This window comes from Zonotrichia leucophrys, chromosome 21 (assembly GCF_028769735.1).
Source record: "Zonotrichia leucophrys gambelii isolate GWCS_2022_RI chromosome 21, RI_Zleu_2.0, whole genome shotgun sequence".
Lineage (NCBI taxonomy): Eukaryota > Metazoa > Chordata > Aves > Passeriformes > Passerellidae > Zonotrichia > Zonotrichia leucophrys.
Window position 1 is genome coordinate 1,343,496 of NC_088190.1, and position 16,348 is coordinate 1,359,843.

Genomic DNA, 16,348 nt, shown 5'->3' on the forward strand with positions numbered 1-16,348 from the left:
ATTTAGTAAGAAAAGTTAAATAGTGCAGCATAAAAAAGGCTGAGAAAAGCAGAGTGAGTGACAGAAAACACAGCTAGAGCGAGCAAAGGAGCTTTCCCCTAAAGTTTCCAAGTGCACGGATCAACTTTGCAGAACTGGGATCCTTGTCTTACTGAGTTTCAGTTAAAAATATTCATATGCAATCAAGAAGAAAAATCAGACCCCCTTTCCCCAGCCTCTGCTCCCTCACCCTCTTCCAATGCAGTCCTCCTCTGCTAACATCTGCTGCCTGCCTTCGGGACATGCAGATGGTAATTACTCCAGGAGCAGCTTCCTCTCCTTCCCCTGCTAGCAGAGGGCCACTTGGAAGAGAGCTTGGAGCCATGGAAAGATACCACACACACCTTCACAACACATGGCCAGGAGAAGGGCATGTGGGAGCCAGGGCACGCCCAGAGAACTCGATAGCACAGGGGTGGGAGGTGGGTGGGTGGGTGAAAAGATGAAGATGTTTGTCTACAACACACACCAATAAAACATCCAGCTGGTCCAAAGATGGGGAGCCTGGGGAGAAGCTGGCTTGAGATGTGGAACTGCTTGTGCTCCTCCAGACAGGGGAAGGGGTGCTGGGGAAGCACAGGCAGCAGGAAGAGGAGGAGGAGTGGGAGGAAGGCTGCCCTGGGCGAGGCAGCTCAGGGAGTGGATTCATACAGGCATGGAGCTGGCAAACACCAGGCAGAGAGGTGGAGCTGCTTTAATGAGAAGATGCTTCTATGACTCAGGCCTCAAAGGGATTGGTACTTTATTATTTTATTTTTCCATAATAAATTATGCCCTGGGATGCCAGGTCCTGCCGGGTTTTTCTGGAAATACCAGACAAAAGCTGGTGTTGCTACCTGGCTTTTGACAGTTTCCCATGTATGGAAGCTGAAAGCTCCTAATTCTTCCTCTGCTCTGCCCTGGCCCATCCAGTTTTGGGAGCAGGGCTGACACCACTGCACCATTCCAGGAGAGCAGCCCAGCTGGAGCTCTTCCCCTCCCAGCCCAGGTCCTGGGGAGGTCCCCATGCCAAGCCAGCCCGGGCCCAGTGGGGCAGGAGGTGCAGGAGCCCCCAGGCAGCTCCGGGAGCGGGCTCAGCTCTCCCCCAGCCCAGGCACCCCACCCCAGGCGCAGGGAGGAGCCCTCCTGCCCGACCCCGCACCCTGCATGGACTGCAGCCAGCCCTCAGCACTTATCTCCATCCCCGAGCGCCCAGCCCTGGCTCTGGGCTGCAACAGGCACCAGGATTATGCCCACTTTATACATTAGGAGTTATTCATCCTACACCAAATCCTCAGACTCTGCCATGTCTCACAGACCTGCTCTGGAGCTCTTTGTTAGTTTTAGGCTGAACTCGGCCCTAGTTCAGCTCAGAAACTCATGTTACACAAAGCCCCTGTACGTCTGTCTGTCTGAAGCTGTGGACCAAGCTGATGCCAAGGCCACCATTCACCGCAGCAGCAGCTCTGGGGGGAGCACAGAGACACCCAACACACAGGGCAGACACCACCCTCATCTGCTCTTGCTGCCAAGAAGGATTCATTCATGGCAACGATGATGCAAGTGCACAGGAGCAGGGTGTTCATCATGGCAATGCCTTGAGAGAGCAGCCTGGGGAACACCAAGTTCAGCACAGCACCAACACGTGAGTGTCCGGGAGCGTGGAGGTGGGTGAGTGTCTGGGGCAGACCTGCATGTTCAGGACAGAGTGACAGGGATGTAGGTGTTGGGTGTGGGGAACACCTCCAGAAACGCGCCACCAGAGCTTGGTGTTTTCACTGATTTCACAAGAGAGGCTCTGCTAAAATGTCACCTCTCCAAAGCAAAACAGGAGCACGTTGGTGAATCATCTCTTCACACCCCAAAACCAGGAATGGGTGGCAAAGCTCTCTAGTGAGGCACCAAATCCTCAGGGGATTGTCATAAAATGCACCCAGTGACCTTAGTCTTCCCATCCTTTTCCCTTGTATCTCCTGTTCTCCACCCTTTGCTTTCTCTTGCCAACCTGCATGGGTTGTTCAGCTTTTATTCCAAGCATGAAACTGCCTTAGGACTGGAAGCTTTAAGCAGTTTCCCAGCCTCCAGAAATTTTCTGGTTTTGTTTCTCCACAGCAGAGCAAACAATTGCTTTGGTACCTAGCCACCACACCTAACTCCTAAATGCAACGAGAACTTGGAATCCTTTGGGAAACTTCTACAAGAACATATTTTACGTGAGTGAAACGCATGTTTTTTGTTCGCCGTAACTATTTCTTCCTGAAGGGACTTGACAAACTTTTATTTTCTGGAATCACCCCATGAAGAAAGATGGAAAGTCCCTTGAGGAAGAGATGAAGACTGGTGCCAGGTTAACACACTGGAAAGAGGTGTTGACAGCTGGAGTCAGCCTGAGATCTCTATGGATGGGCAACAAGGGGCTCCACAGTGTGGGTGAGGGAACAGCATCACCATCCCACTCCAAAACACACTCTGCTCTGCAGGTAAAGCCTGTGCTTACATGGAACAGCAGTCTAGACCCTCACCTGTGATCAGCACTCCTGCCTGCTCCAACCAGCAGCTCCTGCCAGAGACCAGAAGCCCACCCACAAGAGCTGCACAAAGGAGATGCAGCCCCAGGGTACCAACCCCAGCTGCAGCCCTGCCCTGTCACCATCTGTCAGCCCAAAGATGGGCCCTGTCCAGAGAAGCTTTGCCCATCCAGGGACTGCCCTGCTGCCCTGCCACATCCACCCTCCTGCAGCCCCACGGTGCCCTGGCCCAGCCCTTCACCCACCTGTGCCCCTCCAGCCCCTGAGCACTGTGCACCTTCTACATCCTCAAGCCAGTCCCAGCTGCTGCTCCAGCCTGTGGATCACCGGTCAAGCAGGAATGGGGATTAGAAACCAGCAAGTGTTTCTTTTGTTACCAATTTCTTCCTCCTTCTCCCCTGCAAGCCCTCGGAGACAAAACAGGGAGCAACAAGGTCCTGGTCCAAGGGGCTCTCCATCCTCGAAATGGATTTTACCTGTCTCTGAAAGCTGCCTCCATCTCTCACCCCCCATAGCTTTCTCCCTAGGGAAATCAGCCTAAAAGGGGCTAATGGAACAATGTCCCTCTCTCTCCCCCCTCTCATTTTCTCTCTTTTTTTTTATTAGCATTTGTGGAATTTATTCCCAAACTCTCCTAATCTTTCGTACACAACCATTTGATTTGCATAACCCAGCCCCCTCTCATAAAAACTGGCTGCTAGTTTAATTAAAAAATGTAAATTTGCTGTCATCTCGGGGCCTAGTGAATTAGGACGACATCGGCATTTTTTATTGCTGAAGACGTCCAAATTGATCCAGTCCGCACTGAACCGGAGGGGAGGAGACGGAGCCGCGTGGGACTTTTGGCTGGAGCTTCTGCCCCTCCCCTGCTTCCAGCCAAGCCTCCTCTGCCCCCTCTTTGCTTTGCAAAGTGCAGCTGAGGACGAGGACATTGGTTCTCCCAAACCCCAGCTGGATCGGCGAGCACGGCCTCTGCAGTGTCAGCACTTCTGGGAGCTGAGCCCTGGGTGGCACCTGAGCTCTCCAAACCTTGGGAACGGCTGCATCTTCAAACCCTGGCAGGGAGGGAGGGAAGGAGCCCAGGTGGAGGTGGGACATGCAGCACAGGCAATAGTTATCTTCAACTACTACAGGACTTTTCATTACTTTCCAGACACTTTCAACCAACTTTTCAGAGGGCGCCTAAACCGTAGGCTGCATAGCAGCCCAGGGGTACGATTTGATGTCAGAGGGAGAGTCAAAGTGGCCACAAAGGCTCTCGCTGGGAGGACAGCCAAGTGCCAAAGTGGGACAGAAAAGGCTGTGTAGGCAAAGCCCTGAGATCCAATCGCAGGAAAGAGGGCTCCGGGTAGAAGCATAAACAATTTAGCAAAACAGAAAGAGAAACTGATGATATGGAAACTACACATCAATGATGTGATCCCCTCCAGTCTGGGTATCGGTACCATTCCCAGCCAGTTTCAGTACAAGCTGCCTCTCCCCGCTGGGACTCTGTGTTTCATGAATGGTGTAGTACCTGCACACATCAGAGTGCACCCCACTGTCAGTGGCAGACCTGGTTCAGAAGGACTCATGAGATACAGCAGACAGAGCACAGGTGAGGGAACAGGAGTTCACCTCAGAGATCAAGCTTCTGGCCTTTTTGTGAGTTATCTCTCTACAGTGCCAAAGCAGTAGAAACACTCCTATGGACTTCAAGCAGCTCTGAAGCACGCTCTCCAAGTAATAGCTGGGTGCTGCTTGTTCCATTTTGGGAAGGTTAATCCTTGCCCTGCTAAACCCTTCTCCCAAGGAACAATCTTCACTTGGTAGGCTTAAGCTCTTGAATGCTTTCCACCCAACAAGTATCTCATAGAACTACTGAAAAGGGACATGAACACCCAAACCAACTGCCGGGGAACCTTTTACAGAGCACGAGCTCACGAATGACACCAACCTTGACTGAGCCAATGTCTCCCAAAAAATCTGGTAAAAAAAAAAAACCAAACAATTTGCCACCAGCCCAAAGAAGGTGTTTCTATCCACAGGGTGTTTCAAACAACAGCAATGATTTGACAAAGACACCAAATGACCCTTTGAGTGGGAAACTGGCTATTCCTCCGCCCATTTACCATAGGTGTTTTGGTCCTCATTCTGAGGTCAGTTCCTGTAATCTCATAACTAGGATAACTAGGCTGGGGAACAGTGTCCCAAAGGAAGTGACAAGTACCCAGTCAGTCAAGGTATTTAAAACCAGACTCACAGAAAGTCACATGCAGGGAACATCTTGCCACATTCCTGCGCAGATGGACTCAGTCCACAAATTCTTTTCCGCCCTTAACCATTATTAACACTTCTGGTCCTAGAAGGTCCATGCATGGATTGACTGAGCTGAGAAAGCCCTCAGCAAGAGCAGACTGTCAGACCCCACATACTGAGTCCCTCTGGGAAAGAAACCCCTCTGGACTTGCCTCTGCCAGCTGGCAGCTCGTACGAGCAGCCCTCGGGCACTGCCTCTGGAGAGCCACTGCCTGAGGGCTTGGAGAGAATTCAAGAGGCAGCGACTGAGGGAGATAAGCTGGCCCAAGTAGATAAGGGTTAGAGGTGGTGATTATGGGGCAGGTCTTTGCCCCAAGATCATGACAAGACGGGTTCACCCACACACAGATCATAATGCTGACTTAAAGAGATCTCCCCGATGCTCATTTCCATGGCTTACTGCAGCCCTGGGTTCCCACAGCAGAGACCAAAGCCCACATGCTACCCGGGCGCAGCCGTGGCAAGGCCGAGCACCCCCAGCACTCATGGCAAGGCGGAGCAGTTGTGGCAAGGCCGAACACTCATGGCAAGGCTGAGCACCCCCAGCACTCATGGAAAGGCTGAGCAACCACAGCGCCCGTGGCAAGGCCGAGCGCCCACAGCACCCCTGGCAAGGCCGAACACTCATGGCAAGGCTGAGCACCCCCAGCACTCATGGAAAGGCTGAGCAACCACAGCACCCCTGGCAAGGCCGAGCGCCCACAGCGCCCGTGAGGCGAGGGAGAGCCCCTGTTTGGGGAGGGGACGGCGCCGGCGGGGCAGCCCCGGCCGGGGGAGCCCCCGGGGCCGCGCTCCGCCGGCAGAGGGCGCTGCAGCGCCGGGGCACGGCCCTGCCCGCCCCTGCCCGGCCCGGCCCGGCCCGGCCCGGCGGGCAGTGCCACGGCTCCTCGGGATGGAGAGCGGGGTTCATCACTGCTCATTGCTCTTTGAAGCACGGGCCCTCCTGCAGTTTCACCACATCCTCAACTCCTGAGCTGCCCACGCAGCATCCCAGCTTCTTGATCTAGAAGGGAGGCAGCCGCACGCCCACGGCTGGGCCCAAGCGGAGCTGGCATGTCTTGCTCATAGGTGGAAGTGGCTCCGGAGCCACTCGGTTCCTGATATCAATGGTAGAAATAAGTAAATAAATGGAATAAACGACGGCAAAATTATCCTCTCACTCACAATATCAGAGTACATAGTTCAGGCCCAGTCAATCATCAACCAGTTTATTACCATCTTACTCCTTATTAAAAAAAACAGCACACACTCTCTGGCAGTAATTACCTGGACCATGGCGCATTGCCAGCACAGGCCTGTTTGGCTCATTGCTGCCATTTGGTTTTTAAGTGGCAAAGAATGGTTTACACCATTTTGGAAGAGCAGGTGTAGTTGTGTTAGCCAGTACGGGGCCATGGTGGTGGGACCTGGTCCCAAAGAGAAAGGTATCATCACCCAAGGGATAGAGTCCTACCAAACTCTGAATTTGCACATTTTGTCAAATCTAAATGAGACTCTGATGCAGACGGTCCAAGGATTGGAAAACCCACCAACACTTTGAGCCCCAAAGCTCCTGGCTGCAATCACACTCCAGCCTGATGGAGACTTATCCATCATCACACCCAGCAGGGCCACCAGCCCAGCCCAGCCAAGCACCAGGCCGGAACCTACTCCCCATCCTGATACCTGATCAAAAACCAGTGGACAAGCCACAAAAAGCTACAATCAAAAACACACCCAACCCCAGTGCTAAGGCCTGTAATCTAAAACCAAAACATTGCCCCAGCCTGGCCACCTTTCCTCCTCCCTGCATGATGTGAAGGGGTGGGGGAGGTCTCATACACCTCACATGGAAGGACAAAAACAAACCCATCCCAGATATGCCCAGGCTGAATAAAACCAAAAAACAACTCATTAAATGTAATAAGCAGCCTCTTCATCTGACACTGCCTTGTCCCAAATAAATTAAATTCCTTTTCATTTAGGCAGTACAGGAACCTGACAAGCAACCTTTACCACCGACACGCCAGAGCTCAGGAGGGGGGAAAATATGAAAGAGAAAACAACCCACACAACTTACAACAAATACAAAGGCAGAATCATTTCAAAACCCCCATAAACTTCCCCTCCGCATCCTCTCACGGCCAGCCCGCTCCTCGCCCCGCTGTCCCGGCCCGCGGGGGCCGCGCTGCCGGGAAGGACCGACCGAGGGACCGGAGCCCCCGGCTCACCCCGGCGGGGCCGGGAAAGCGGGGCCGAAGCGGCGGCGGGCGCGGGAGCAACTTCCGTAAAACAAGTGAAAGAAGCAAAGTGAAAGAGGCGGCGAGCCCCCCGCCGCACCGCACCGCACCGCGCCGCACCTGGTGCGGCCCCGCGCCCCGCTCCGCCCGGCCCGCAGCCCTGCACCGCGCACCCAACAACAAAAGTTTCGGTGCGGCGGCGGCCCCGCGTCCGGAGAGACTGACTGCGCTGCCCGCAGCGCCGGCCCCGCGGCTCGGAGCGGCACGGCTGCGGAGCGGCGGCCGCGGCGGACAGCGCTCCGCTCCGCACCGCCCGGCGCGGGGGCACCGGCACCGGCGGCCGCACCGACCGGGGGCTCCGCCGAGAGGCGGGCGGGGGGCTGGGGGCAGGAAAAGGACAATTGTGCTGTACTTACCATAGTCGGAGAGACGAAAGCCGAATTCACTTAAATAATCAACTTTCATAATACTTAATTAATACCTAATTGCAGCTGATTGCTCCCGAATAACAAGTTGTTTAAAGCACTGATGTCATTGCCGTGCCGGTCCTCCCCGAGTCACTTTGGCAGCGGGGCCGGGGGCGGGCGCGCCGCGCGGGGGGCGGTGACTGGCGGCCGGCGGAGCCGCCCCCTCGCCGGGCCCGCCGCCGGGGGCAGGTGCGGGGCCGGGACGGCTCGGGCCGGGCCGGGCCGGGCCGGGCCGGGGGGCAGCGGCGGCGGGGTTACCTCGGGCGGAGCCGGAGCGCGGCCCTCGCGCAGCCCGCGGCGGTGCCGGCACGGCGGGCGAGGAGCGCGGGGCTGCCCCGCACGCAGGGCCGCCCGCCGGGACCCGCCTGGCCGCGCTGCCCCGCAGCCATCGCCGCCGGCCGCCACCCGCCCCGCGGCCGCCGCGCTGCCTCCTCCGGAAGCCCCGGGGCGGCGGGGACGGAGCCGCGGGCGCGGAGCAGACCGCAAACCACGAGGGGATGGAGGGGGGCGTGCGGGGCCGAGGAGCGGCAGCGGTGCCCTGGTACCGGGCACGGCAGCAGCCGCGGGCAGGTTTGCCCCCGCACCGCCGTCCCACGCGTGTCCGGGCTCGGCCGTGCGGAGCGCAGCGCGCACCGAGCAGGACCGGAGCCCTCGGGGCACTGGTGGCCGCCACCTGCGGGTGTCACAACCCCGGACGCATCTTGCCCTCAGGAGGATCACGGCGCTCTACCCCCGAACGCCGGGCCCACGGGAGGCGGGGGGAAGGGGGCCCTTTCGCAGTGAATTTCCTCATTTTTTTTGGCTTTATTTTTCTAAGTAGCAAAGAATGCGAGGGAGGTTCTGAGAGGCGTGTTGGGTAAACACAGATATAAGCCTCTTTCTTTAAAACAAACGAGCAGATTATTTACCTGATTAAATAGGTATTTTGAGCAGGTTGTAGGCTGTTTTTGTGAACACACCACGTTTGGCTCCAGGATTTTGGCAGAGCTGGGCTCCTCACCGGGGCTCACACAGAGCTGCCCATGGACTTAGCAGCTCTTAAATCCTTTTTATAAGCAGAACTTAATGTGCTTCCCAAAGGAGGCCAGCATCATTACCCCATATGGATGGGGAAACTGAGGCACTAGTGAGGGAAGTGACTCGCCAGAAGTGGCTGGACAGGTTAGTCACAGGGCTGGAAGGAGCCCAGGTGTGTTTGGCTCCATGCACCAGGATGTGCTGCGCCCTGATAGTGTCCTGAGCCCAGAGACGCAACACAAACTGTAGCTCATCACCTCAGCAGTGCTGCATTTGCATGGCCAAAAATGCACAGGCAGCAATGCAGGCCAGAGGGCAGGGAGAGGGAAGAGGAGAGGGGAGTCATTTGTGGAAACCACAAATATTCTGGCTCCTCTCAGAGAAAAATCTAAACAAAGTCTAGTGAAACGGAGCCACGCAGGGACCTTCCAAGCCGGGAAGCACGTGGGGACAACAGTGTCAGGCAGGAGGCAAGTGTGCCCTGCCTGGGGGCTGCCCAGCCAAGCAGCACTCCTGCACAGAGCCCTGTACGGGACTCACCTTCCCACCTGGTGCAGCCAAGCTCCTGCTTTATCAGCTTTGCCCCCACTTCCCCACTCACTGCTTTCTAACCCCACCATCAGCTCCGATCAGCTGTCACCCCGTGCTGCCTTTACAATCCTGCCTGTCTGCACTTCAGCCCACATCACCCTCAGTCTCAGCAGAGCCTGCCCTAGTCCCTACGCCTGAGTCAGGCACCACAGCACCTGCCTAGGAATATCCCACCCTGCCAAGTAATGGACAGAACCAGAACTGTTTGTGCAGGCTCTGTAATAGATCAGTTTGGATTCAACACTCGCAGGTTTGAGTTTGCTGACAGGTCTCATAAGTTCACTGCACTTTATGTCAGATATCTTCATTTTTGCTTCCTCTGTGAACTTAAGATTTAAGGAGTGGGAGTTGTGCTCACCACCACCGTTCCCTGAGAAAGTGGGCCCCTGCTGGATCTCCTTTCTAACGCACTTTCTAACATGGATATGTCACTATGCACACACAGCCCCACAGACCCTCTGAACATACCTGTTCTTCTGCGTGCACCAAGCTGAGCACGTTCACACATCAGTATACAAATGCTCCCCACCCCTCCCATCCCAGCACGCACACGCAACATGCATATGCCCTCCACAAAGAAAATGATACTCTGTGTTCTCTGACATTCAAATACACACAATACACCGTGACACACATGAACCCACACACACAACCTAAACACACCTGCAGGATCCCCTCCACAGACTTCCCACTGTCCCTCCCACTCCTCCTTGCAGGAACAACTCGCCAAGGTGTTTTTTCAGGTGAAATCCACGCCCTGCAGCTGATGCAATGGCAAGGCCTGATTTCCTATCTCAGCAATCTCCTGTCACAGGATCAGGTTTTATTTCCCCATACTCCCTCCTTTGCCTCTTACCCAAGGAACGTTGGTTCTTTCCTCTCTCGGGGGCTCTGAAGCTTTCTGCCCCTGTGCCCCCCGTGAGGGTGGCACCTCCCCTCCTTCCCTTATCCCTTCAGGGCATGGATCCACTCTGAGGAAAAGCTGCCTCTGACCGTGCCCTGGCATGGGGAGGCCCCCGGACCCCCTGCTCTCCAGGAGCACTCGAGGGAAGGCAGCACCCCTCACCCTGCTCTGAACTTTGCTTCCGTGCCTTGGCGAGAGCCGCCCCATCCGCTCCAGCCACATCTGCCCTTCCGTGGCAGGTGAGGAGACCTCTCTGTGTCCCCTTCCACCCTCCCAGGGGCATGAGGAGCTCTTGGTAATTAATGTTTGCCAGGTGCTCAGAGATCCTCAGATGAAAAGTGCAATGGGAGGGGGAAGGATGATTAATTTATTATTATTACAGTTTAATGCTTTCCCCGCAGACAGTGTGCCAGGGCTGAGCAGGGGGTGAGTCACACTGAGATGTGGGACATCCCCCTTTTTGTGTCTCTTCTACCTTTGTTTTTTATGCTTAGCCCATTTTCTTGGCAGTTTCTCCCTCCTTAGCTGGAGCTGGCCTGGGGGCCTGGGACTGTGCTCTGGATTCATGTGGGATCAGGGCGCTGGCTCTCAGATTGCAGGTTGGAGATCTGGCAGTGCTGTGCCCCTCCTCCTGCTCCTGCTTGGGGAGTCTATTAGGCAAATGCTCCTGCCCTATTTCTGTAATTTTGTTTGATTTCTGTTTCGTCAAGGGAGGTGCCCAGAGGCCTCGGGGCCTGGGCGGCAGGAGCAGACAATCCATGCTTTCTTTCCCTTTCCTTCTCTTTCCCTCCTTCCTTCTCAATTCAGTTTCAATCACATTATTGGCACATGGCTCCCAGAACCCCTTGCCAAAGCAGCTGTGCTAAGTCTCAGCGTGCTGGGGAAGGCTCTGCTGGGAGCAATTCTGCCATTTACTGTTCCTTTGGCCTCAAACAGTTTGACACCAGGTCCCCACCATGGAGCTACTGCTTTCCAGGCACCCCACAGCTTCCAGCATCTGCTGGAAGCCAATGCTGCTCATCTCTTGACCACTGCCCAGAGGGAATGACTGTGCTGGGAACGGGCCATACGGCACTGAACGTACACGGCATGTGCTCCACAGGGGCCCAGAGGACTTGGGGGGAAGGAGTGGCAGGGGTTTGAATGCACTAACAATTAGTTACAATTTACTGCAGCAATTAAAAGTGCAGCCTGGGGATTTCAGGGTGAGGAAGGTAAGGGCATAGTCGTACCCAGGCAGCAGGTCCAATAGGGAACGTACCTGGCACTCAAAAGCAGGTGCTCTGCCTGCAAAACCAGCAAACACCACCCTGAACCATCCTGAACCCCACACAGCCCCGGAGCCCGGGCTTGGCAAAGCACACAGCTGGGATGGGAAACTGCTGCCCAAGGATGGGCCCCAGACTGCGCAAGACTTATTTCTGCAGCGCATGGGGCAAGCGCAAACAGAAATGGTGATTTCTGATTTCTGTCCAGAGGATCTGCAAGCCAGCTTGTGTTCCTGCAGAGACACGCAAATGAAAGCAGGAGCACATGCCATGTGCACACACACAGAGTCATGTAAATGCAATGACACAGAAGACCTGAGCATGGTCCTGCAGCAGCCAGGACAGGGCTGGATTGGCATGGATGTTTTAGAGAGATTGTCCTGCTCTGGACACATGTGGAAGGCCTAATGGCATGCAGGTGTCAAAGGGCACTGGGTAGAGAGGAGTTGCCACCCTACTTACTCTACAGGGCAATGACTTGCTCCGCCAGCAGCTCTATCCTGACATGGGCTGGGCAGATCTGTAAAGGCTCCCAAGTAACAGAGATGGGGCAGGCCAACAGACAGGCTGGATTTTACAGGATTCTGACACTGTGCGGTAGGGCTGGTCTCCACAAATTCACTCTGGATTCAATGTGGCTTGGGCACGGGCAAGAGGAGAAAGGAGGGAACACAGAGGGAATCTGGCCCATTGTCTGCTCTGCTCTACCTGCCCCATCACAGGCAGAGCCCATGTCAGCCCTGCTCCCATGCAGGGCACTGAGGCAGGAACAGGGCACTGCCAGGGACTGTCCCCAGAGGAGCAGTCACTCATTCAATACAAGTGACAATGAGGGGAGATGATGGAGGAGGTGAGAAATGGGCATCACACCCAGGACTGCACACAGGGGGGACTCCCTGCTCTTCCTCCTCTGGGATGTGACAGCAGGATCCCCGCCCGAGCACAGCGAGGGAAGGCAAAGCAAGCTGGTGGTGGGCGCACTCCGAGAGCTGCCCGCGCCGCAGTGTACCCGCGTGGGCTGGCCCTGCTTGTGCAACGGGGCCGCCTGAGCTCCAGCGCCGCTGACACAGGCCATGTGCCAGCGGGCCTGCCAGGGCTCCGAGCGGGCCGGGGACGCGCCAGCGCCGCGGGGGCACGCAGCCCCGGCCGGGACCCGAGTGCCCCCGAGGGACGGGGACACCGCCGGGCAGCGGCTGTCTGTACAGGGCTGGCTGTACAGGGCTGGCTATGCCTGTACCTGTGTGCCCCGAGGGCTCACGGACACGCCGGGCAGCGGCTGCCGAGCCCGGCGGAAGCGCGGCCGCGGCCCCCCGGGAGCCCTGGCACGGGGCCGGGGCTGCGGGAGCAGCGGCGGGCGCTAAGTGTGAGGCAGACGCAGCGATTGCATTACTGAAGGAGCCCGGGCTGGCAATGCCGAGCTATCGTCCCTGTAATCCTGTTAGCCAGCAATCTCCATTCCGAAAGAGCTTCATTTCTTTGTGAATATTTGTAAACTAGATATCTAATGGAAAATTATAGGAAAATTATAGTGAAATTCATGACGAAGAAATCCGATTAGCCCTAATTCAATTATGCCATCTTAGCCCACACAGCACATTTCCCATTTTTTTCCCATAAATACCAATGCCAGGGGTCCGGGTAATCAAATAAAATTGAAAATCATCTTCCCATTAAATTCAATTAGCTGCAATTTCTAAAGCCTATCAGAGATTTTAATTACTAAATTATAAAATTCTCCAATGCTAAATTGAAACTAAAAAAATTGCACATCCTTATATTTCAGAAGAAAAAAACCCAGCAGAAACCTTGAAAAATACCCTTCTCCTCCCATCAACATCCACGTGAACACGGGTCTGGGCAGGCTCCACCAGAGAAATGAGTGTAGAGGGACATGAGCCAGGCCTAGGAAAGAAGGTGGCTACCTCTGGGAGAAAGCGTGTGCATATCAGCTGAGATTAAAACCTAAAATCAGCCCTAGTTCAGCTGAGCTGCGCTGGAAGAGGGAAGGGGAGAGGCCAGCAATCCGAGCAGCGTCTTTGCTCCCTTTTCCCACACGAGCTCCTCGGGTCTGGCAGCCTCTCCGAGCTGCTGTGCCAGGCACCAGTGACAAGCCACCGTGCAGCTCGTGAAACAGCCGAGCCTCTCGAGGAGCTGGAACGAGCTTCGCCTGCAAATGGGCTCGGGGAGGCAATCCCTCGAGCCTCCCTGTGCCAAAGCCAGGGCAGCAGAGCTGGTGATGCCCAGAGGGAAGCAGGAGGGCAGATGCTAGCTTTGTGCTTCTGATAAAACTTCTTGAATAATGGCCATGCAAGCCTGGTCCTGACACTGAATTAAGGGAAGCTGGAGCCCTCAGCAAACTGATTTAGCTTGAAGCACTACTTCAGCGAACACGTGGGATGTTCCAGAGGAGGGGGATATAATCACCCTTCCCTGATAGCGCAGGGAACTCTCCGAGTTCACAGAGGCACCAGGCAGGCAAGCCCATCCCTAAACTGTTCTTTATTCAACAACTAACCCAAGCAGGCAAACAGGGAAACCAGCAAAGCCTGTGCCTACAGATGCTCTCTTCCAGCCCTGCTTCTCTGGGGAGCAGCATGGCACAGTGAGGTGTCGAGGGGCAATTAGCTGTGTGAACAAGCAGTGGGAGGAGAAGGGAAGCTCAGCTCTCCAGTTACAATACCTGACCCTCCACGAGGCAGCAAGAGTAAGGATTTTCTGACACTGCTTTTATGCCAGAGAGCACTTTTGCATGGTACCCTAAAGGGTTTATTCACGTGCTAACATAAACGAAGCCAGTTTGTTCTCATAGCTCTAAATAGAAGCTCAGGTTGCCCTGAACCAGGCCGATACTTGGTTTAATTTACTGGGCACCCGAAAGTTGCCAGCAGGGAGTTGCCCGCAAACAGAACAACAACAAAAAAGTTAATGATCTGGGCTTTTTCTTTAATAAATAGGCAAACTGGCTGAGCCGGATTGTTGGCTGGGATTCGTCTCCCCTTTATCACCCTGGAGCTTCTGTGACACATTCTCCAAATCATCAGCATTTTGCAATTTGAGGTCGTTACCAAATAGTATTTTTTTGCCAAGGAAGGGAGAAAAATAAATTAATAATGAAGAAGCCCAAGCAGGGAGAGGCTGTGGGCTGAATGGCGCTGCCACCTCCGCGGGGATTGCTCAGGCACCTGGCAGCCTGCCCAGCGCGCACCTTGGTCGCTGTCTCACCCTGGAATGTGCTGCTGGCACCCAAGTGCTACTTGATTTTACTACGAATTAATCAAAGTCTCTTCTGCAAATGTCTGACACTAAATCACCACTGGCTGAGCTTCAAATGCAATTCCCCTGTTCCAGGGATTTGGTGCGAGGAGATTACCAGCTCCAGGTGAAGAGCTGAAGGGGGTTTCCTCTCTGCACATCTTCTGCTTCTCCAAAGCATCAGCCTCTCCCAGCTGGAAGGACAATAGATTTCCCACAAGTCTCCTCCTGCTCAGAGCAGGTAACCACACAGACATCCAAGATATGCTGGGATAAACCCATCTGTGCTGCCTGACTGGAGTGTAGTTACACCAAAAAGGAATTTGGCACGACTGCGAGCTGACACAGGTGGCAGAGCACTGCACTGGCAGCTTGGGTGTGCCTGTGACCCCGTGTTTATGGAGCTGTGGGAGCATCTCCACACAGGACAACACACAGAGATAGATGAGTACCTGCCTGCGTGGGTATGGCTGTCTGCTCATCTGTGCACATGGATGTGCATGGCCTGGTGGCACTGTGTGGGCACTTGGCCACATGTGTACAGGGCTGTGCAGTCAGATGTGGCTGCCCACAGACATTCTCCAGGGGTGTTCTTGCCATGTTAACGTGTGCATGTCTCATTTGTCTCCGAACTTGTAGTACTGAGCACCCTCCCTGTTGTGTGCAGCCCCACAAAAGGCGGTTTGCCATGACTGATGATCTGGATGGCATCAGCACATGCCCTTGCACTGCTCCAGCAACACACCCCTCCCTGAGCCATGGGCGAGCTGTATTCCCCTCTCCACACTCTGCCTGTCTCAGAGCCCTTTCATATTTTCAGTGCTCACTAGACCGTGAATTCACCTTCATACCAGTTACAGGGTTATTTAGCTTCTCCTGACACTGATAACCACCAAACTTTCACTGGCAGCTCAGCTCTCTCCAGAGACACGCAGCACTCCTCTCTCCCGTGGTGCCCCCACCACGCACACCCAGCAGGAGCAGGGGGCACATGCCCCAGTAGGGCACAGTGCCCCAGTGCTCGCCCACCAGCCACGGGCACTTATCCCCAGCACATAGCTACACTATGGAAAAGAGGAACAGAGCAGAGGAGTTAAAAACTGGATGGAAAGAATGAAATAGAGAACGGAAGAGAGAGACAGAAGGGGAAAAGGGTGATAAAGCAAAACCAGTACAAACAGAGGAGGAAACCCCCCTGGGAGAACAGAGAAAGGATGTGGGATGGAGGCAGAAGTGCACAGGAATACACGGTGGGGTTTTCCCCCTGCAAACCCCACAAAGCAACACTGTCCAGCAGCTGACACCAACATATTCCACAGCTCTCCCCGAAATCTTAGGGATCAACTAGACAGCCCTTGTACAGCAGCTGGACTAGCTGTGCATGGGCTGGGGCACTGCTGAGGAGCAATGAGGATCATCAGCCTGGGTGGGAAACATGGAAAAGACGGAACTGGTGTCACTTCTGGGGCTGTCCGGGGCAAAGCCAAGAGCTGGATCTGATGATCCCATGTGGATCCCTCCCAGCTCAGGATACTCCATCACTCTGGGGTTCTGTGATACTGTGAACTGCCAGAGCCCAAAGGGATGAGAACAGGATGGACCAAAGCAGTAGCCCTGGCACAAGTTTATCACAGCCAAATGCTTTTGGCACAAATTCTTCACACCCAAACACTTTTCCCTGTCCTCCAGCTTCTTCGGGATGGTTCCTACCACTGGAGCCTCTGCTGGCTGTGCATGGCCATCCTGCAAAGGCAGATCTGTGGAAAGACAGCAGAAACACCCCTGC

The 16,348-nt window shown here is 55.0% G+C and overlaps 1 protein-coding gene across 1 annotated transcript in view; it reads right to left on the reverse strand.

The window, feature by feature from the left end:
* The window catches only part of CASZ1 (castor zinc finger 1), an 81,570-nt gene extending 73,968 nt beyond the window's left edge, over window positions 1-7,602 (reverse strand). The window contains exon 1 of the mRNA XM_064730780.1: window positions 7,480-7,602. Coding sequence (XP_064586850.1) covers window positions 7,480-7,528 — 49 coding nt within the window. The 5' untranslated portion in view covers window positions 7,529-7,602. The remainder of the gene's footprint in view (window positions 1-7,479) is intronic.
* Between the last annotated feature and the right edge of the window lie 8,746 nt (window positions 7,603-16,348).